General features: G+C 41.1%; 1 protein-coding gene across 1 annotated transcript in view; it reads right to left on the reverse strand.

Moving 5' to 3' along the window:
• PLA2G4A (phospholipase A2 group IVA) overlaps positions 1-22835 on the reverse strand; it is a 396740-nt gene that overhangs the window by 104887 nt on the left and 269018 nt on the right. Inside the window, 2 exon segments of the mRNA XM_073592869.1 lie at positions 7780-7869; positions 20746-20883. Of these exon segments, the coding sequence (XP_073448970.1) occupies positions 7780-7869; positions 20746-20883 (228 nt within the window).

Here is a 22835-nt window from a genome sequence, read left to right on the forward strand (position 1 = left end):
ATAGAACAGAAAATAAAAGAATATAATATAATGGAATAGAAACAAATAGAGTAGAATAAAAAAAGAATAGAACAAAATAGAGACTATAACCAGCTTCTGAAATTCGAATAGAAAATTATAGAAAAGAAAAAAAATTAAAAAAACAATAGAATAAAATAGAATTATAACCATTTCCAAAAATTCAAATAGAATCAATTTGAATAGAATTGAAAAGAATAGAAAGAATATAACCATCTTCCTATTCTAATCTATTCTTTTCTATTCTATTTGATTTGTTGTAGCCGTATTAGTGCAATTGTGACAGAGAAAATTGAGTACTGTTCGTGATACTTTTTTTATTTGCACTAACATACAATTTTTCAGGACAAGCTTTCGGGGTATGTCCCCTTCTTCAAGGTCCAAGCAGTACTGATTCACACATTTTTAAGCAGAATGTTAAAGAAAAAAAGGAAAAAAAAAAAAAAAAAAAAAAAAAAGAAAACAAAACACATACAAATCAATGGTAATAAAGATAGCAGCAGAGTTAGTGAGATAAGACAGAGGGAGAGCTAGGAGGGAATGCAAGGGGGGGAAATACTAATCACAGAGCGGTCGTAAAACTTTAGCATAATGTGTAAGGAAACCAATGTCTAAATTCAGGCCATTATTCTTTGTGTCAAAAAGAAGTATCATTCTTAGTTCAAACGTTTTCCTTTCCTGGATAGTTCTGAAATTCCCTTTAAGAACTAAGACATTGAGGTCACACTATAGAAGACCTCAATGTCTTAGTTCTTAAAGGGAATTTCAGAACTATCCAGGAAAGGAAAACGTTTGAACTAAGAATGATACTTCTTTTTGACACAAAGAATAATGGCCTGAATTTAGACATTGGTTTCCTTACACATTATGCTAAAGTTTTACGACCGCTCTGTGATTAGTATTTCCCCCCCTTGCATTCCCTCCTAGCTCTCCCTCTGTCTTATCTCACTAACTCTGCTGCTATCTTTATTACCATTGATTTGTATGTGTTTTGTTTTCTTTTTTTTTTTTTTCCTTTTTTTCTTTAACATTCTGCTTAAAAATGTGTGAATCAGTACTGCTTGGACCTTGAAGAAGGGGACATACCCCGAAAGCTTGTCCTGAAAAATTGTATGTTAGTGCAAATAAAAAAAGTATCACGAACAGTACTCAATTTTCTCTTTCTATTCTATTCAAATTGATTCCATTTGAATTTTAGGAAATGGTTATATTCTTTCTATTCTTTTCTATTTGTTTATTCTATTCTTTTAAAATTCGAAATTAATGAATTTCAGAAGATGGTTTTGTTCTTTCTATACTAATCTGTTATTTCCTATTCTATTCAAATTCAAATTGATTCTATTTGAATTTTGGGAAATGGTTATATTTTTTTCTATTTTATGGTTTTTTTTTTTTAATTCTATGCTTTTCTATTATAGTCTATTCTTTTTTTTTCTATTCTATTTTCTTATGTATTCAAACTAGAATTTATTCTATTTGAAATTTGAATTTCAGAAGATGGTTACATTCTATTTTATTCCATTCCGTTTTTATTTTCTATTTTGTTCTGTTTTACTATATTCTATTCTTTTATTTTCTGATCTATTCTTTTCTATTCTATTTTTTTTTTATATTTTATTCTCTTTGGAAATTGGAAAACTATTTGAAATTGATTTGAAACCTTTTTGAATTTCGTCCGTATTTTTTTCCGTATTCTGGATTTGTTTAAATTTATTACTATTGTAATTCGGATACATCTGAATTTCCTAAAAACGAAAATTCGTCTGAATTTTAATTCGGAATGAAACGAACTGCACGTCTAGCGGAAACCCAATATCCCATAAGAAATCATAGGTCTACTTTTACAGGATCAGATACTGTATGCTATAATCTGGCAGTTTAACTCACCTTTGTGTGTAAGATGGAAGTGCTAGTTACTGCTTGCAGACATTTTTCTACCATGTTGGAAAATCTCTGCAACACATTCAGGAGTGTTTAATTTCCTCATAAAAACAGAATTATCCTCCCACTTGGGATGTGTCCGAGTTTCTCCATCAAAAAGCAAGTAAGAAAAACTGTTCTGCCAGTATCTTGCAGAATGAGATTTGCCATGCCAAGCAGATTGGAACGCTCCATGTCCCTCATTTACTGACTTCAGAATAGCCAGGTTATACATTTCAATGGGTATCTTTTTTTTATTATATAACAGGGATGGGGTGACTAAAAAGGTAGAGATTGCTTGTCTCCAGTGATTAATGCTATACCTGTTTATTAGGTCCCAACCTGCAGCATTATGAGTTACTGACTTAATAAGTAGGTATGGTACTTTCTTTAAAGGTCAATGACATCACAGATTTCTTACAAGGGGTAAGAAATCTTGATAAATTAGGAATACCTAATGAATAGGGAGAGTGTGCTCAAGCACTACAGTATATAGGTAAATATATAAAAAAACGTTTTACCCTTTTCCGGCTTGCTTATTGAGCAGATGGATTTTCCTACTGCAGTGGGGTTCTACATGAACATATTTTCACTGTGAATTAGTCAAAATGTAGAATAACGTTACAGTTCACTCAAATCTGTCTGCTCATCGCCATTTATCTGATTGTCTAAGTGTAGTCTTAAGCCCGATATACACCAGTGGCGGCCCGTCCATAGGGGGCGCACGGATGCCGCCCCCCCTATCCATGCCTCCGGGCCCCTGATCCACATTTTAGTAGCGCCGGACTATGGATTTCAATGCGGCGGGGTGTTTTTTTGAAGCACCTGATTAGAGCTAGAGGATCTAATAGGTTTCAAAAAATGGGTGAGCTCAGAGCACAGAGCATTGCACTCCGAGCCCACCCAGTTGTGTGACCATAGTGAATTAACTTTTGCTATTAACACACTAAAGTTCCTCCCCACCAATTGCCGATTAGGAGGCAGGTTTGCTTTCTGATTGACCAAAGTGTCAGGCGATCCTATTGGATGCCTAGCCCTTTGGCGGAAGACAAGCGGCGGAGGAAGCTGGAGGAGTGGACACCGGAGCCGCCCGACCACTGCCCGCGCACCAGGAGCGGACACCCCAGCCCCGCCACACAAGTGGGTAAGTGCCGAGCAGGACAACCAGTGCGCAGGGGGGTGTTGTTTGTTTGCCGCCCCCCAAAGAAGAACAAACCAGCCACCATTAGAACACACGGTGATACACAGGAGTGATCATCAGTTTTTTTTTGCATGCACGTCTCATATTGAAAACTAATAGGTTACTAGAGTTATGAAAATTTCCGTAAGACAGAATAAAACTTCCCCCGAGCATGTACAGTCTTGGTCACTCAATTTTTTATGGATGAATACTGTACTGATTAAACAAGCATCATTTGTTCTGTTATCATACAAGAAAAATGTTTGTGCTTATTCCTTTTGGATTATTTTGCATGAACTTTCATGATTGGCTGTCAAAAGCTGTGCATTAACAAATCAAATTATCGGACGATTGCTCCAAAACTGGTATTTTGCATCCGATTTTCTCATCGTCTGTACTAGGCATTGCATAAAAGATTTGTAAGCTATATTAAGGCTACTTTCACACTGCGGCAGGCGCCAGCGGTAAAGTGATGCTTTACCGTCATTTTAGCGGTGCTATTCGGCCACTAGCAGGCGGTTTTAACCCCCGCTAGCGGCGGAAAAAGGGTTAAAACCGCCTGCAAAGCGCCGCCGTAGTGACCCTTTGCCGTCGGTTTGGCGGCGCGGCCCCATTGTTTTCAATGGGCAGGGGCGCTTTAGGAGCGGTGTATACACTGCTCCTACAGCGCTGCAAAGATGCGGTTTGCAGGACTTTTTTGACTGTGCTGCAAGCCCACCGATCCAGTATGAAAGCACTCGGACTTTCACACGGGAGACACAGGAGAGGCTCTTTACAGGTGCTATTTTTAGCGCTGTAGCGCCTCAGTGTGAATCTTATCAAAAACTTAATCCTACCCAGGGAATTAAAAGAGGCAGCCAATTTGCCTGTCTGAATGACTCCTCCCATAATATCACTGACTTTAGGTATCTGCACTTTATACCTATAGCAGCTTTTATTTTATTACATGGGATCAATTCAAATCTCAATAAACGCAAATAAAAATAATCCTTTTTTAAAATAAGTATATGTACTCTGGTGTGTTACCTTTGTGAATTGACCTTTATGTCTCATTAAGGAACTATCTACTGGGAAAATATTTACTTTAGCTCTTCTTTATTAATGTACAGTAAAACCTTGGTTTTAGGCTGCATTCACACCTGAGCTATTTCAGCTTATAAAACTCTCGTGAAACGCCCGAAAAAATGCCTGAAAAACACCCAACAAGCAAAAATCCCATTCATTTCAATGACACCTGTTCACATATGAGCGTTTTGTCACCTGAAGCAAAATGTCTGAAAAACGCCTAGCTCATAAAAAGAACATGAGCTTCTTTGGGGCAGATTACAGGCATTTTCCTGCTTTTTACATTGGTGACCTGTACAAAATCGCAGTAAAAACGCGCAGCTTTGAAACACTTAGGTGTAAATGCAGCCTAACCCAAATGCAGAATAACTTGGTTTGAGCGTTTTGCAAGACAAGCAAAATGTTTTAATACATTTTGACTTGATAAACAATAATGTAGCAACATGGTTACATTTAATGAAGGTACAACATTTAGCAACATATTGCTATACTTAAGAGGAGCCTCTCTTCTCTTTAATACTCTGTAGCTCCTGCTGGATTAAGTTTATAATCCCCCTTGTGGAGGCTTCTATTTGTGGATGGACATTTTATGGTTACACAACCTGGTCACATTGCTATAATCTTTTTATATGGACTATAAATGGAAACCCCTATGAATAAATGGTTGTGGAACAAATCATTTGAGTTTCCATTGTTTCTTATGAGGAAATTTGCTTTGATATACAAATGCTTTGGATTACAAGCATGTTTCTGGAACAAATTTTGCTCGCAATCCAAGGTATTACCTACCGTATGTTTATTCTTTTTTTAGTAAGGTCTATGATACAAAACCAATGCAACTAAAAAAGATTTTGAGATAAAAAAAAAACACAATTGAGTAATTAAGGTGACTGTAATGTCTTATTTTTTTAAAACAACAACAAAACAGGTTTATACTTACCTGCTCTGTGCAATGCGATTGCACAGAGCGGCCCCAAACTTCCTCTTCTGGGGTCCTCCACCTGCCTTCATGGTTCCTCTTCCCTTCCGAGTGTCCCCATAGCAAACCGCTTGCTATAGGGTCACTCGTGCGGGCTCAATCAAGAGACCCACACAGCATGGCTCGGCCCCACCCCTGCTCCTTCAATACAAGATTTGATTGACAGCAGTGGGAGCTAAAGGTTCCCACTGCCTCCCCAAAGCCTGTGAGAGAGGAGAGAGAAGACAGGGCCGCTACAGACAGGTACAGCTCTGGATCGAGTGGGGACTCTGTGAGGTAAGGTAAGGGAAGTGAGGGGGAAATACTGCTAGCTAAACATTTTTTTACCTTAACCACCTGCCGACCAGCTCAGGTCGATATACATTGGCAAAATTGCTCTGCTGTGCGAAACCCCGTATGGGTACGTTATACACTTTAAAATCCGCCAGGGGGGCGGAGGGGGATGGCGGGGGGACCCGATCACAGGCACGAGCACCAGCACAGGGATTTGTGTGTGTAAACACACAAATCCCTGTTCTGTCAGGGGAGAGGAGACATATCGTTTGTTCCTACTAAGTGGAAACAACAATACGGCTCTTCCCCCCAGTCAGTCCTATCCCCATAGAGTTAGAAACACTAACTAGGGAACACAGTTAACCCCTTGTTCGCCCCCTAGTGTTAACCCCTTCCCTGTCAGTGACATTTACACAGTAATCAGTGCATTTTTATAACACTGATCGCTGTATAAATGTCAATGGTCCCAAAAAATGTGTCAAAAAAGTGTCCGATCTGTCCACTGCAATGTCGTAGTACCGCTAAAATTTGCAGATCACCGCCATTACTAGTAAAAAAAAAAAAAAAAAATAATAAAAATGCCAAAAATCTTTCCCATAATTTGTAGACGCTATAGCTTTTGCGCAAACCAATCAATATACGCTTATTGCAATTTTTTTACCAAAAATATGTAGAAGAATATATATTGGCCTAAACTCATGAAGAAATTTGTTTTTTAAAAAAACATTTTTGGGGATATTATAGCAAAAAGATAAACATATTATTTTTTGTTCAAAATTGTCACTTTCAAATACCACCAAAGGAAAGCGCTATTTGTGGGAAAAAAAGGACGCAAATTTCGTTTGGGTACAGCATTATTTATTTATTTATTTCAGGTACTTATATAGCGCTGTCAATTTACGCAGCGCTTTACATATACATTGTACATTCACATCAGTCCCTACCTTCAAGGAGCTTACAATCTAAGGTCCCTAACTCACATTCATACATACTAGGGACAATTTTAGACAGGATCCAATTAACCTACCAGCACATCTTTGGAGTGTGGGAGGAAACCAGAGTACCTGGAGGAAACCCACGCAGGCACAGGGAGAACATGCAAACTCCAGGCAGGTAGTGTCATGGTTGGGATTCGAAACCAGTGACCCTTCTTACTGCTAGGTGAAAGTGCTACCCACTACACCACTGTGCCGCCCAGAAGTTCTTATATATATAAGAACTTCTCTTATTTGCTCACTTTTTGCCTTTTGAATATACCATTGAAAGCATTTTGTCATATCTGTATAAGTGCAAAATTGCAGCATTGCATTACCGCGCAATTGTCAGTTACAGTGATGCAGTGCCAAATTGTAAAAAGTGCTCTGGTCAGGAAGGGGGTAAAATCTTCCAGGGCTGAAGCGGTTAAAGCAAGGAATGCATTAGGGTAAAAAAAACGTTGGGCTTTAGAACCACTTTAACCGCTTCAGCCCCGGAAGATTCTACCCCCTTCCTGACAAGAGCACTTTTTGCGATTCAGCACTGCGTTGCTTTAACTGACAATTGCGCGGTCGTGCGATGTTGCACCCAAACAAAATTGACATCCTTTTTTTCCCAGAAATAGAGCTTTCTTTTGGTGGTATTTGATCACCTCTGCGGTATTTTATGCGATATCCCCCAAAAATATATTAAAAAAAACAATTTTTTTCCTCAGTTTAGGCCGATATGTATTCCTCTACATATTTTTGGTTAAAAAAAATAAAAAAATAAAAATTGCAATAAACGTATATTGATTGGTTTGCGCAAAAGTTATATAGTCTAAAAAATAGGGGATAGTTTTATGGCATTTTTATTATTTTTATTATTTTTTTTTTTACTAGTAATGGCGGCGATCTGCGATTTTTATCAGGACTGCGACATTATAGTGGACACGTCGAACAATTTTGGGACCATTGGCATTTTTACAGCGATCAGTGCTATAGAAATGCATTGATTACTGTAAAAATGTCACTGGCAGTGAAGGGGTTAACCACTAGGGGGCGATCAAGGCTCACGTTTACCATAATAATGTAGGTGAGTCCAGTAAAATGTGATAATTCCATTTTAAAAAAGATGCTGTTTGGTGGTCAGCATCTTTATATATATATCTCAGGAATTCTGGTGGAGAGACACAGCTACCATCCAACTGCTGTTTTCAAACCAAAAGGTAAATAGATAACATCAGATTGTAATGTTGTATTAAATAACTGAGATATTATATACAGTCTGTTGTAAAATATACTGCATCTCAAAAAGAGAATAAAGTAGTGTAAAAGAATTATACACATTTTATTATTTATATAAAAATACTAATTTGCAAGTAAGTTACCCAATTCTTCTTCCATTGTAGCTCCGGCATTATGGCTGGAAACTCCAAGAACTCTGTTGAAGAGTATTGAGAATGCACTACCCCAGACACCTGAAAGAAAGAAAAGTTTTTTTGAGGCTTAATTTAGATTAAAAGGAAGAAAGAGTGGTTTGTATATATTTTCTTAATTTATTATAGTTATAACCAAAACCAAATTTGTATAAAAATTTGTTGTTTTTTTTTCTTTTAGTCCGGTAAATACGAAATACCGCAAATTTGTATTCTCATTTTAGTCAGCATGTGAAACTATTGGCTCCTTTTTATATTTTCATTCTCTTTCTTAGCAGCTGTTGTAAAGAACTCGTTCATAGATCTAAATTGCTCAAGCTTAACCACTAAAAGGACCGCCCCACACAGATCTACTACGACAGGAGGGCCCTCCTATGCAAGATCACGTACCTGTACATGATTTTGTGCACTGGGTCTGGAGCACGCGTGCAGCTTGCGACCCGCTCCCGCTGTGATTAAAAGGAGAGGCAGAACGGCGGTCTGATTATGTAAACAAGGCAGACCTTTGTTCTGTTAGAGAGGGAGATGGAGATCATGTGATTCTTCAGAGAAGAAACACGGATCTCCGTTTTCCTTAAGCCATCCCCCACACAGTTAAAGATTCATTTTATAAGCACTGATCACTGGATTAGTGTCACTAGTCCCCAAAAAGTGTCACTTAGTGTCTGATTTGTCTGCCACAATGTTGCAGTCCGTCTAAAAATTGCTGATCGGCGCCATTACTAAAAACATTCCATAAATCTATACCATAGTTTGTAGACACTATAAATTTTCCACAAACCAATTAATATACGCTTATTGGGATTTTTTTTTTTTACCAAAAATATGTAGCAGAATACATATTGGCCTAAATTGATGAACATATTTGATTTTTAAAAAATATTTATTGGGTATGCTTTGTAGCAGAAAGTAAAAAATATTTTTTTTTTTCAAAATTGTCTGTTTTTTTGTTTATAGCGATTAAAAATAAAAACTGCACCAAAAGAAAGCTCTATTTGTGGGGAAAAAAAGGACATAAATTGTATTTGGGTACAACGTCACGCGACCACACAATTGTCAGTTATAGTAGCGCAGTGCCGTATTGCAAAAAATGGCCTGGTCATGAACGGGGGTAAACCTTCCAGGGCTTAAGTGGTTAATTTTACACACATGGGTGAATACAGTGGGGAAAATAATTCTTTGATCCCCTGCAGATTTTGTAAGTTTGCCCAATTACAAAAAAGGTAAAGGGTCTATAATTTTTATCATAGGTATAAATGATAGACAAAGAATATCAACCAAAAATCCAGAAAAAAACACATGATACAAATGTTATAAATTGAGTTGCAGTTCGGTAAGTAAAATAAGTATTTGATCCCCAAGCAAAACATGACTTCGTACTTGCTGGAGAAACCCTTGTCGGCAAGCACAGAGGTAAGACGTTTCTTGTGCTTAGCGACCAGATTTGCACACATCTCAGGAGGAATTTTGGCCCATTCTTCTTTAGAGATCTTCTCTAAATCCTTAAAGTGGTTGTAAAGGCAGAAGTTTTTTTTTATCTTAATGCATTCCATGCATTAAGATAAAAAGCCTTCTGTGTGCAGCAGCCCCCCTCAGCCCCTCTAACACTTACCTGGGGTCCCTCTCTGTCCAGCGATGTCCACGAGTGTCTCCACTGTCCGACATTCTCCCTCGTGGTTGGCCAACTGATTTTGACAGCAGTGGCAACCAATCAGGGGAGAGAGGGGGTGGGCGAGTCGGGTTTACGTGTCTGAATGGACACAGGGAGCCCCCATAGTTAGCTGCTTGTTTTGGGGGTACTAAACAGGAGGGAGGGGCCAGGATCACAGAAGAGGGACCTGGGCTTCTTCTTGAGCCACTCCTTTGTTGCCTTGGCGGTATGTTTTGGGTTATTGCCATGTTGGAAGACCCATCCATGACCCATCTTCAGTGTTCTGGCTGAGGGAAGAAGGTTCTCATCCAAGGTTTTACAATACATTGCCCCATCCATTGTCTCCTCAATGTGGCAAAGTCGGCCTGTACAGCCCCAAAGTATAATGTTTCCACCTAGGTGCTTGACTGTAGGGGTGGTGTTCTTAGGGTCATAGTCAGCATTTTTCTTCCTCCAAACATGGCGAGTCCCCCTCCTCAAGAAGGCACATATACAATCATGCCAATGAACATATAAATGATTAGAGAAGGATTGGGAGAAAGTGCTGTGGTCAGATGAGACCTGTCAGGGCTGGGCTCAGCCCTTCCTTCTCTGAGCTGGCTGCTCAGCTGTCGGAGAATTGCCAGCTCCCAACTCTCTCCACAGTTACTCAGCTGTTGTTGATATCCTGCTCATCTGTCCTGCCTACTTAACCACTTGCCGACTGCTGCACGCCGATGTACGTCCAAACTTTGGCGGCGGATATCGTTGTTATGGCAGCAGCTAGCTGCCATAACCCCGGTATCCCTGTTTTTGTGCGGTGGTTGGCTTTAAGATAAAAGTGGTCTCTGTGGCGGATTCGCCACGAGATCACTTTTATCGGTGGCGGTAGAGGGGCCCCCTCCCACCGCGATCTGGTGCCCTCCGCCACTTACCGGAGCCATTGGTAGCGGCGGAGGCGATTGCGTCCTTCTCCGTGCTGTGCCTGGAGACGAGTGAGGCTAAGATGGCTCCCACTCGTCTTTATGACACTGCTGGATGGAAGCGACGTCAAAACTTCACTTCCGCCCATACATCTTAAAGGCACAATTTTTTCAATGTCATTTTTTTAAATGATTTTTTTTTTTTTTTTTAAATGCATTTTAGTGTAAATATGAGATCTGAGGTCTTTTTGACCCCAGATCTCATATTTAAGAGGTCCTGTCATGCTTTTTTCTATTACAAGGGATGTTTACATTCCTTGTAATAGGAATAAAAGTGACACAATTTTTTTTTTTAAACTGTGTAAAAATAAATAAAATCATGTAAAATAAATAATAAAAATAATTTTTTTTTTTTAAAAACCCCCCGTCCCGACGAGCTTGTGTGCAGAAGTGAACGCATACGTGAGTAGCACCCGCATATGAAAACGGTGGTCAAACCACACATGTGAGGTATCGCCGCGACCGGTAGAGCGAGAGCAATAAAATTCTAGCCCTAGACCTCCTCTGTAGCACAAAACATGCAACCTGTAGAATTTTTTTAAACGTCACCTATGGAGATTTTTGAGGGTAAAAGTTTGATGCCATTCCACGAGCGGGCGCAATTTTGAAGAGTGACATGTTGGGTATCAATTTACTTGGCGTAACATTATATTTCACAATATAAAAAAAAAATAGGGTTAACTTTACTGTTGTCTTATTTTTTTACTCAAAAAAGTGATTTTTTTCTAAAAAGTGTGCTTATAAGACCGCTGCGCAAATACACCTGTAAACACCTAAAATCCAAAACGAGGCTGGTCCTTAAGTGGTTAAGCCGTCCAGTCCAGAGGCGCTCTGCCTTCGCCTTGGTCAGCATCACAAGAAACCTCCTGCGTTCCTGCTTGCTGTTACACCATTTGGTCTCTGACTTCTGGCTTGGCTGATTATCCATTCTGGTTACTGAACTTTGGCTATGTTTGACTACGTTTGTTCTTTTTACTTTTATTATTAAACAAGTATGATTAAACTGTACTTCTGTCTCGGTCTGATTTCATGGTTTCTAACAAGACCAAAACTGAGCTCTTTGGCATTAACTCGACTCGCTGTGTTTGGGGGAAGAAAAATGCTGACTATGACCCCAAGAACACCATCCCTACAGTCAAGCACGGAGGTGGAAACATTATGCTTTGGGGCTGTTTCTCTGCCAAGAGTACAGGCCAACTTTGCCACATTGAGGGGCCAAAGGACAGAGCCATGTATTGTAAAATCCTGGATGAGAACCTTCTTCCCTCTGCCAGAACACTGAAGATGGGTCGTGGATGGGTCTTACAGCATGACAATGACCCAAAACATACCGCCAAGGCAACAAAGGAGTGGCTCAAGAGGAAGCACATTAAGGTCATGAAGTGGGATAGTCAGTCTCCAGACCTTAAGCCTATAAAAAAAAAATTATGGAGGGAGCTGAAACTTCGAGTTGCCAAGAAACCTTAAGGATTTAGAGAAGATCTATAATGAAGAGTGGACCAAAATCCCTCCTGAGATGTGTGTAAACCTGGTCACCAACTCCATCAAGTACGAAGTCATGTTTTGCTTGGGGATCAAATACTTCATTTACACACTGAACTGCAACTTAAATTTATAGTATTTGTTTTATGTGTTTTTTTTTTTTTTTTTTTTTTGGTTGAAATTATAGACCCTTCATTTCTTTGCAAGTGAGCAAAATCTGCAGGAATCAAATAATTATTTTCCCCACTGTAAGTCAAACCAGTCCTTACTGAATGCCTTTGTCTTAGACCTATAATGTGAGTCTAAAAGCAGGTAGCTTCTGCTGTACTGTTTTGTTTAGATTAGCCCATAGTGCTCTGGGAATCCTCTCATCTTTTAATTGCCTTTGTGCAAGACAACTGTTGTATACATATAGTAAACTGGTATAAAACCTCAGTTTAAAATGTATTCAGAAATTGAGGTTTATACTTCTTTTTTTGCTTGTAAAATGATTTTACATCTGGATATCTGTGTCTGGATTTACACAGACACATAGAGGCACACATACAGCGCTGCAGCTCCGAATGGCCCTCTTACGACTCTCCCCCCTTTCCTTCCTGGCAAACTCTCACGAGAGTGAGAGAGGTGTGCATGATGTCATAAGCCTTGGCTTTTTACCAGATAAGAAACAGGAAGTGGGCTGTAGAAGGTATTTACTGGCTGTAGAGGGTAATACTGGCTGGTATTTACTATCCAAAGTTAAAACAAGGGCAGAGGATTTAATAGATGGAAAGTTTAAAAAAATGACTGAAGGTCCGCTTTAATAACATTTAGAGTGAAGCTGCACATGTACACAAAAAGCTCCCTATGTATCATTTAGGCATTGGCCAAAAAAAAAAAAAAACTTGCATCCAGCACAATACAGCACAGTAGATTGCTTTAAGAAAGGCCTGGATACTTTCCTAAATGTACATAATATAACTGGGTACTAGCATTTATAGGTAGAGTTTTTTTTTTTTGCCACGTCAGCCAAGTACTATTCATAAGAGGATGTTATTTCAACTTTCAAGTCAAATTTATCCCTTAATACTTTCACATCATTGTGGCATTTTCTTTTTGCACATAGTCTTTTTATTCATCCAAGTACTATATAATTATGCTCATATCTTACATTTCTGATATCCCTATACCAAGAAGCTGCGCCCCCCCCTTTCCCCCCTACCCCTCCCATGATCTACTTACCGAGCCAGTCCCCCCCCCCTCCCCCCCCAACCCATCCCAAGAGAGTCCTAACCTTGCCTCTCCCTATCATCCTCCTGCTCTTAATGCCTGTTTGGGTATATAGCTCGATTTTGAGTTTGTGTTTTTGTTTAAGGCGAGTTGTCTGACTCCCCATCCCACCCACACCTCAGCTGCCTGGTTGGAGAACTTATACCTTGCCCAGTCTCTCCACGTCTCTTCATACTCCTCCATCTCCAGCCCTTCACTAGATCTTAAATATTCCAGGCAGTGAATTTCCTCTATTTTGTTGAACCACTCCCGCATTGAAGGTTTCCTACTATCCAGCCAATGTTTGGGGATAAGACTTTTAGCTGCATTGAGGAGGTGTAGTAACAATGTTTTCAAGTACCTCCTGGAGGGCATATCACTACCGTGATGCAAGCAAACCCAGGGGTCGTCCGGAACCCTCTTGTTAGTGATCATATGTATAATCCCCCTTATTTCCTCCCAGAATTTTTTCATTACCGGGCACGTCCACCAAATATGCGCCATTGTCCCTATCTCCTCACACCCCCTCCAGCAGTACTGCGAAGTTTCTTCCTGTATTTTGTGCGCTATATCCGGAGTGACATACATTCTAGCCAGGATTCTAAAATTCATTTCAGCAATCCTATAATTTGCTGATGTAGCATTCACTCTGCTCAAAACCCTCCCAACCTCGTTTTCACTGATCTTTTTTCCTAATTCCTCCTCCCATTTCCTGAGAAATCCTGGACGCTCCACCTCTCCCATTCTGATCAATATTCTATAAATCCTAGACATTCCTCCCCTCTTATTTTTCTTAATACATACTTTTTCAAGAGGGCGAAGGTCTTCTATCAACCTTATTGGCTGCGGGAGGGATTCAACAAAATGTTTCAACTGCCTGTATTTCAAGTTATCCATGACAAACCAATTGTCTTTAGCTTTTATTTCCTGGTAGGTACACTGTGTTCCCTGGCTAGTAATATCTTTGAGTTGGGCCTCTTCACATAAAATCCATCTCCCAGACAATTCTTCCCTCCCTGGCGGAAAGTAATCTGTGTCCTTAAGCGGGACTAGTGGTGAATTGTATCCCCACTTCTCCCTAGTGTGTATTTTATCCCATGTGTTTAAAGCGTGTTTGGTGATATCCAATGTTTTCGTGCACAGTTTTCTATATTGTGGTGGTATCCATACATTTTTACCCAAATCAACCCCACTCGTTATATTCTCTATTTTCACCCATTGCTTATCTTTATTATTATTCACCCAGTCTGGAATATGTGATAGGACTATTGCAGGGTAATATTTTTTAATATCTGGTGCCCCCCAACCCCCCCTCTTCTTGACGTTCACTAATTGTGCATACTTAATTCGTGGTTTCTTCCCCCTCCATATAAACCTTAAAAACAGTGTGTGTAATTTATTCAAAAAACTCTGTGGTATTGCAATTGGGAGCATTTGGATTTTGTATGTGATTTTGGGGAGAACTGACATTTTAAGTAGGTTTATTCTGCCTCCCCATGAGAGGCGGTTCCGCGGAAATCTATTCAACTCGGCCCCGATCTCATTGAGGAGAGTCAAGTAGTTGGCTTGGAGCAGTGTCTCTTTTGCTGCTGATATTTTGACTCCTAGGTAGTTAAGTTCTTTTATCCCCCATTTAAATGGTAGACACTTTTGGTAGGCCTTATCCCTGCCTTTGTCCTCTAGGACTTCCAGAATTTCCGACTTGGTTGCATTTACTCGAAAATTGGATAGTCTACCGTAATTCCTAACAATCTCGAGTAGGTTGGGAAGGGTAATCCTCAGACGAGTGACGTACAATAAGACGTCATCAGCGAAGGCGGCTAGTTTGAATTCTTCTTCCCCAATTTTGACCCCACTGATGTCTGGACTGAGTCTTATCCTAGCCAACAACGGCTCCAATGTCAACACAAAAAGAAGCGGGGAAAGCGGGCACCCCTACCTGGTACCATTATGCAACGCAATGGGATCAGACAGGGTACCATTTATTTTAACTCTGGCGGTGGGGGAGGTGTACAGGGCCTTTATCCTTCCAATCGTTTTATTGCCTATGCCAAATTCTTCCAGGGTATTCCACATGAAGCCCCAGTCTACCCTGTCAAATGCTTTTTCAACATCCATCGACAGGAGTAGTCCTGGGGTTCCCCTGTCCTTCATTATCTGGGTCACCATTAGTGTTTTGATGCTGTTATCCCTCCCTTCCCTCCCAGGTATGAAGCCCACTTGGTCGGAGTGGACCACCTCTTTTACAATCTTTTTCAATCTGTCGGCGAGAATGGAAATGGGTCTGTAACTTGAGCACAAAGTGCTATCCTTTCCCTCCTTCTCTATAACGGCAATTCTCGCTTCGAGTGCTTCCTTTCTCATCTCCCAGCCTTCCCTGATCCCGTTGATGTAAGAGCACAATATAGGGAGCAATGGTTCCTGTAGTTTTTTATAGTAAAGGGCAGTCAGCCCATCAGGCCCTGGGCTTTTCCCGTTTGGGATGTCCTGGATGGCCCTCCTTAGTTCCTGTAGGGTCACTTGGGCATCTAACATATCACTGTCTTCTTCTGTGATTTTTGTTAAATTTGCTTCTTTTAAGAACGTTTTACTAGCCTCACGCTTACGATTATCCAGTACCTGGGAGTTATCTGCATTAATTGCATACAATGCCCCATAGAACTCTTGGAAAGGTTTCGCTATGTCACGCGTTTTGTATTTAATTTCCCCCGACTTGGTCCTAATTTTTTCGATGTAGTTGCTCATTTTCTTTTTTTTCAGGGCCCTTGCCAAAAGCCTACCTGCTTTATTACCATAGATGTATCTCTCTTTCTTAACCATGTTATAGGTTTTTCGTGTTTCCTGTTCTAAAGAGGCCCTCTCTTCTTTTCAGTAAGTTTATCCATATCTCCCTTCCACCTGATACTTTATGTTGTTGCTCTAGTTCCTGGATCTCTCTAGTCAGGGCTAACATTTCGTTTTTCAATCTCTTATTTCTTTCCCCCCCTACCATCATAAAAATGCCCCTAATGTAGGCTTTATGGGCTTCCCAAATTGTGGCTTTGTTTACCTCCCCGGGGATATTGATTTTGAAGAACCACCCCAGTTCTTCCTTAATTCTCCTTAAGATATCTTTATCATTTAACAGGTCTTCATTCAGTCTCCATCCCGAGCCCTGTATGTCAGTTTCGCCTAATTTTATATGTAAACTCATGGGTGCATGGCCCGAGAATGTCATATTGCCTATGGCTGCTTCTGTGACCTCTTCCAACAACCTACCAGGAAAAAGTCGAGTCTCGAGTATGTCGCATGCACAGGGGAGTAGTAAGTGTAGTCCCTTGTGTCCCCTTGCTGGGTCCTCCAAACATCCACCAGCTGAAGTTGGTGCAGCTTCTTTTTGAGTTTCCCAGCCCACACCCCCCCCCCTCCTCCTCTGGTCATGCGACGAACAATCCCTCTTGGGATCTAGACAGAGATTAAAATCCCCTGCAACAATAGCCCTCCCTGTCTTGAATTCTTCAAATTTAGTCAGTATACTCATTACTTTTCTGTATGTATTTTTGTTTGGCCCATAGATGTTTGCCAGGGAGTACTTCAGACCATTGATTTTACCTTTCAGGAAGAGAAACCGACCCTCCGGGTCCGATAGTCCCTCCTCCAGCTCAAATCTAGTCTCCCTGGCAAACCCTATGGCCACTCCCCTTGCTCCCCTAATTGGTGAGTCACTATAGTACCAGACTGGGAAGTCTCTGGAATAGATTTTTAGGTTCTTGTTGGTACTTAAATGTGTCTCTTGGAGCATTACGACCCCAGCCTTCAGGAACTTCAATTCCCCTAAGATATTTGCACGTTTTATACAGGCATTCAGTCCCCTTACATTATAAGAGATAATTTTTAGATTAGGCATCATCACTCACTCTTATTTGTTTTCTCCCTTCTGAAAAACAGGCTCCTGATGCTTTTACATTCGTTAGACCCTCTTTTACCCCATTCCCCCTCCCATCCCCACGATACCCCCCCAACCCTCCCCCCCCCCCCACCCCCTATTCCACCCTAACCCCTCACCTCTTCCCTCCCCTCCCTCTTCTCCCCTCCCCGTACTGTTGGGGGTGAAACGGGTCATAACTAGGCCCATAAAATTACCGTGTCCCCCCACCTCCACCCGGCCCCCCGGTTGTCCCCCAGAGGTTGAGCTCGGGGTGGGATCCAATCAGAACCGCAGATTTCCCACTGAGTATGGGTAGACTGCCTGCCCCGGTCGTCCCTCCCGCACACCTCCCACCTACCCCCTCCCGATTCCATTCCCTCCACCCCCCCCACCGACCCCGTGGCCTAAAAGGAGACTGCATATATGTCAATGATGAAGCTCTACTCAGTCCATTGGAGCTATTTTTCGACCTTATGTTCTTTTAGCAATTAAAACTGGTTTCCAGGTGGGCAATTCCCCAGTTGGTTCCTGGTTGGCGCTTTTCTCCCACCAACCCAGGTTTTCTATTAGGCTCGATTCACACCTATGCATGTTGCTTTTGAGCGTTTTTGGAGGTTTTTTTTTCATGCTTGGCACGTTTTTGAGCAGCGTTTTTGTAGCGTTTTTGCCGCGATTTGCGTTTTGCGTTTTTTTTTTTTTTTTTTCATTTTTTTTTACAGTCTTAAAAAAAAATTACAAAAAAAAAAAAAACGGCAAAAACGCTGCAAAAACGCTGCAAAAACGCTGCAAAAACGGTGCACTTGCGTTTTTGATGCTTGTCCATTGAAATCCATTACATGCAAAACGCTGCTTTTTGCATGAAAAAAAGTCCCCGACCCTTTCCAAAAACGCAGAGATACAAAAAAGCATTGATGTGAACATGTTCCATAGGAACCCATGTTAAAAAATTCCCATGCATTTCTGCAAAATGCAAAATGCATCAAAAAACGCGCTAGTGTGAATGGAGCCTTACGGGTATTTCTAGACGTTGACAGAATTTTTGTGTTTCTTCTGGGAACCTTAATACGGCATTCGGCCCTCTTTGCGTCCGATTAGACAGGCAGGGAAGCCCCAGGAGTATTGGACTCCATGCGATTTCAAGGTTGACAGTAATGATTTCAGGATTCTTCTCCTGTTGAGGGTGTCGGCTGCAAGATCCTGAAAAATATGCAGGTTTGTTTCCCCATACTTTGCCTGGAGGTTTTTCTTTAGATTGGAAGTTATCTGCTCTTTGTCCCGATAATTGTGAAATCACACGATGACATCGCGAGGAGCATCCCCTCTGATTTCCGGTGGTTTTCTTATTCTGTGCACCCTATCCAGCATTAGCTTTTTGCCGGCTTCTGTTGGGGTCCCAAGATCTTTGAAAATTGCTTCCATTTTATCCTGTAGGTTCTCTGTTTCTCCTTGCGGTTCCGGGAGACCTCTGATCCGGAGGTTCTTTCTTCTGCTACGGTTCTCTTGGTCTTCCAGTTTGTATCTAATATTTCTTTGTTCAATCTGCATAGCTTCCATCTGATATTTCAACTTCTGGATTTCAGCTCCTTGCTTATCCACTATGGATTCCACCTCCTCCACTCTTTTCAAGATGTGACTCATATTTTCATGTACAATACTGATCTCTTCCTTCATTAGGACCTCCAACCTTGCGAACATTTCTGCTATTTCCCCCTTGGTAGGGAGCATTCTTTCCTGCTGGGTCTCCCCTGGCATTTCTGCACCTGTGTCACTGCCTGGAGTTCTTATTTCTACTTCGGCTATTTGTCTTCTTGTCCCCATTTTGCCCGAGCGCTCTGGAGTTTTATTTTTTACTCCTGCTGCCCCTATTGCCCCTGTTGATTTACTCTGGCTCTCTTTACTGCTCTCATTCACCATATATCTCCTAATGGTGCCTGGGCTTGTACTGGTTCTGGGTGGGTTCGCTGTAGCCCCTCTTGTTGACTTGCCTCTCATTTCTGCATTCCTCTCTACCCCTGAGAGGACGAACCGGTGACATAAGCAGATAATCAAAAATGAGATTACCTAATGGTAGTGAGAGGTAGCGTGGTACTGATTGTTACTTCCGCTTTCCCCCGGGTCGCTCAAGCTCACTCAAAGTCTACTTGGGGGCCTTCTCCCTATCTTGGCCGCATATATACTCCCACCTGGACCTCCGGCCCTGAATGCGCTATATATAGATGGTAGCGCTTTATTTGGATGCTGACCCGGCCCAGTGAAAAAGCTCCTTTTCCCCCTAGGGACTTCCAATGCAAGGTCTACTAGGTCCCTTGTTGCTTACCGCCAAACCACTATCTATATCTCCCCTTATGCCAGGTGTAACATATTGTTCATAACTTATATGCTCTTTTTAAATATTATTGCGTCAGTGAAGAGAAAAAAAAGAAAAGCAGGGACTTCAGTCAGTACATGTTGCATCTTAGGGCATCAGTCCCTTAAAGTGAAATATCCACATAGCATTACAGGTTGAATAGTGGGTTACTTACCCTCCATTTTCGGATTTAAAATTTAGACGAAATTTTACCCACCAATCTTCCTTAGCACAGCTCCTTATTTTCTCTTCTTTTTTTTTCCCTTTAGACTCCTGGGGCTTCCACCTGTACCTGGCTTCTCTTTTCTACATCAGTTGCTTTCGGTCTTCAGCTCCTGCTAGACGAGCAGAGTCATCCCCTTCACTGGCTTGTATCTTCTTGAGGATCTCTCCGTCTGTCATCTGCAGGTTTCAGCGCAGGATGGGGGAAGACGCGACGGGCCCGACCGAGCTCCGGGCCGGGACAGCCCTCTGCTACTCCGGCTCAGGCGCGCCGCTCCCACCGCCTTCGCCCCACACAGCTAATTCACGGGACCGGAGGGTGAGCTGACCGGAGAACAAGAGCAGCATACAACGTTCGGCTCTCCGGGATGAGGGGGCGGGAGGCTAGCATGCGGGCCGTGAGCTCGTAGCCTGCATCACGGCTGGAGGGATGCCGAGCTCCCCACTCTCAGCCATCGCAGTCCAACCTCGCCCACATCCGGCTCCTCCCTCTAGCATTTATAGGTAGAGTTGATCCAGGGAAAATCTGATTTCCTCTTGGGGGATCAGGAAGGAATTTTTTCCCCTGCTGTAGCAAATTGGAGCATGCTCTGCTGGGGTTTTTTGCCTTCCTCTGGATCAACTGTGGGTATAGAATTGGGTCTATTGGATCGTACGATATTTTTTTCTTTGTTGTTGTTTTTTTTTATGGTTGAACTGGATGGACTTGTGTCTTTTTTCAACCTGACTAACTATGTAACAGCTCTACGCTGCTGTCAGGCGTGGTTTACTCCATTCTCCATTCTGGAGGGTATTGGTGTATCTGCACAGTGGAGTAAAACAGCTGGTAAGAAAACATATTGTAAACCATACCCACTACTGCCATGTAGTGCATTGTAGAGGGGTACTGCGCTGTAGCTGAGATATTTTGTCATTTTTGTCTACTACCTAAAGGATGGGGGGAAGGGAGGCGCATACAAAATTATATAAATAAAAAAGTTACAAATGTCATTCAAATGCAGTTTGACATATTAAACATATTTTAAAATTATTTTAAAGACTTATTTTATCCAAATAAACAATCTCTTTTTGTTACCTTAGTATAACTGATTTTACTCACCCATTAGAAAACGTAGTGGATATTCTTCATATTTCTTAATAACTGATCCCATATAAAACTTACTTCCAAAAAGCTCAGGAGGCATAAATGTGCCATACTTTGCCATCCCTATTTCGTAGGGAGTAAATTCTACCCAGTCTGCAAGTAAAATGGTATTGAATCAGGTGGATATCATTGGAAGGTATAATAGTACAAAATCAGTATTGTATTTAAATATAAACCATCAGCCAAAACCAACGTAAAATCACACATAGAATAGATTTAATATAGATGCAAAACATAGATTTTTTTTTTTTATTATAGTTGTATTAAAACTAAAATCAAGTAAGTGAATACAAGCATTTGCACCGTGCCACTCTCACTCCATGGGGTTTTTCAAAGTGACAGTGGGACTTGATCTGACAGTGATTTGACTTTGGCAGTGGTGTCTGACCTGATACCTTATTCTCTACTACATGTTGTTTGTAATTTGCCCTGGACTGCCACAGTCCACACAATGTACATTACATACCCCTGCCACTTTCTGTACACTGTGCTAAATGTTACATAATCTGGACCACTGCATTCTGCACATTGTGCTACAATTTACATACTGCAGACTTCTGCAAAATGTATGTGGTTTGTATGTTACAGTGGATGACTTGGTGGTTGTAAAGTCACATCTATTAATTACTTTGTTCCTCTCCGTTTAGGTCAATGTTTAGTACAGTGTGTGTGTTGTCTTAAAATTATAATACTAAATAACTTGTGCACAGTACTGCTGAGCAGTCATGCGTCCCCCCTCTGCTTCCCTTACTTAACACACATATACGGCCTCACCGGACTGGGCTTTTTTTTTTTTTTTTTGGGGCCGCATATTTGCTGCACCGTGCGCTTCCAGCACAGAGACCGGGGTCTCACTGTGAGCCCTGGGCACCGTACTAATGATTGGAACCCGGAAATTAAGGTTCTGGGTCACCTGATCGCTGCGATAGCCTCCAATTGGCTATCACTGTGATCAGTCATTGTGAAGCCCGTCCGTGGCTTCTTCTCTGTGAATGGAGGAGAGAGATACATCGTATCTCTTTCTCTCCTTGCAGAGAAAAAAAAAAAGGGTAAAGAAAATGAAAAATAAATTTACCTAGATCAAGGTTTGATCTAAGTCATTGCCAGGGATAGTGTTTAGGTCAAAGGTCGGGGTCAGCATTTAACATTTTTTTTTTTTTTTTTTTTTTAGTATCAGTGTGTTTTAGGTGGGATAAATAAAGGAAAACTAACACAGTTTTTTTTGGCTATACTGCGGGTACATAGAACAACTAACATACACATATGTGGTATCGCTGTGATCAGGAGCAGGAGAATTATTTTTGGGTTGTTCTTTGGTAAAATGTTATGGTAGTACCAAGAAATATGCAGCCAATATGCAGCTAATTTTTACTATTTTGGGCCAGTTTTCCTTTGACAATTAAAAAAAAAATAAAATCAGGAAATATCCATTACCATTTACCACCAAATGAAAGCCCAATTTGTTCTGGAAAAAACAAGGTACAGGTATAATACATCTGAATGCACAACGTAGTTGTGATGATATGTACAGTTTAACTAACACATGTAAAAGTTGCAAAATTGTACTAAGGAATTTAGATTTGTTTTACCCTTAGGCACGAAGGGGTTAAAGGTAAATTCACCTTTCTTAACATGTTAAATGTTACACCCATTTTGTAAACTCATTAATAGACCACTCTCCGGTCCTTTGTGAACAAACTGCCTCCTGCTACAGACATTTCAAATTTTGGACTCACCAGTTCAGAGCATATAACATTTGAAATATTTATTTGTAGCAGGAGGCAGTTTGTTTGCTGAGAGGCTGGATAGCGGTACAATAATAAGTGTCTGCAGCATGGTGGAGGTTCCTTGCAAGTTTGGGGTTTAGAGATCTGGTCAGGATCAATGGCGTACTCAATGCTGAGAAATACGGGCAGATATTAATCAATCAAGCAATATCATCAAGGGACACGTGTGTTTGGCCCCAAATTTATACTGTAGCAGGACAATGACCGAACACATGCAGCCAATTTCATTAAGAACCATCTTCAGGGTGCCAAGAAGAA

This window comes from Aquarana catesbeiana, linkage group LG07 (assembly GCF_042186555.1).
Source record: "Aquarana catesbeiana isolate 2022-GZ linkage group LG07, ASM4218655v1, whole genome shotgun sequence".
Taxonomy (NCBI): domain Eukaryota; kingdom Metazoa; phylum Chordata; class Amphibia; order Anura; family Ranidae; genus Aquarana; species Aquarana catesbeiana.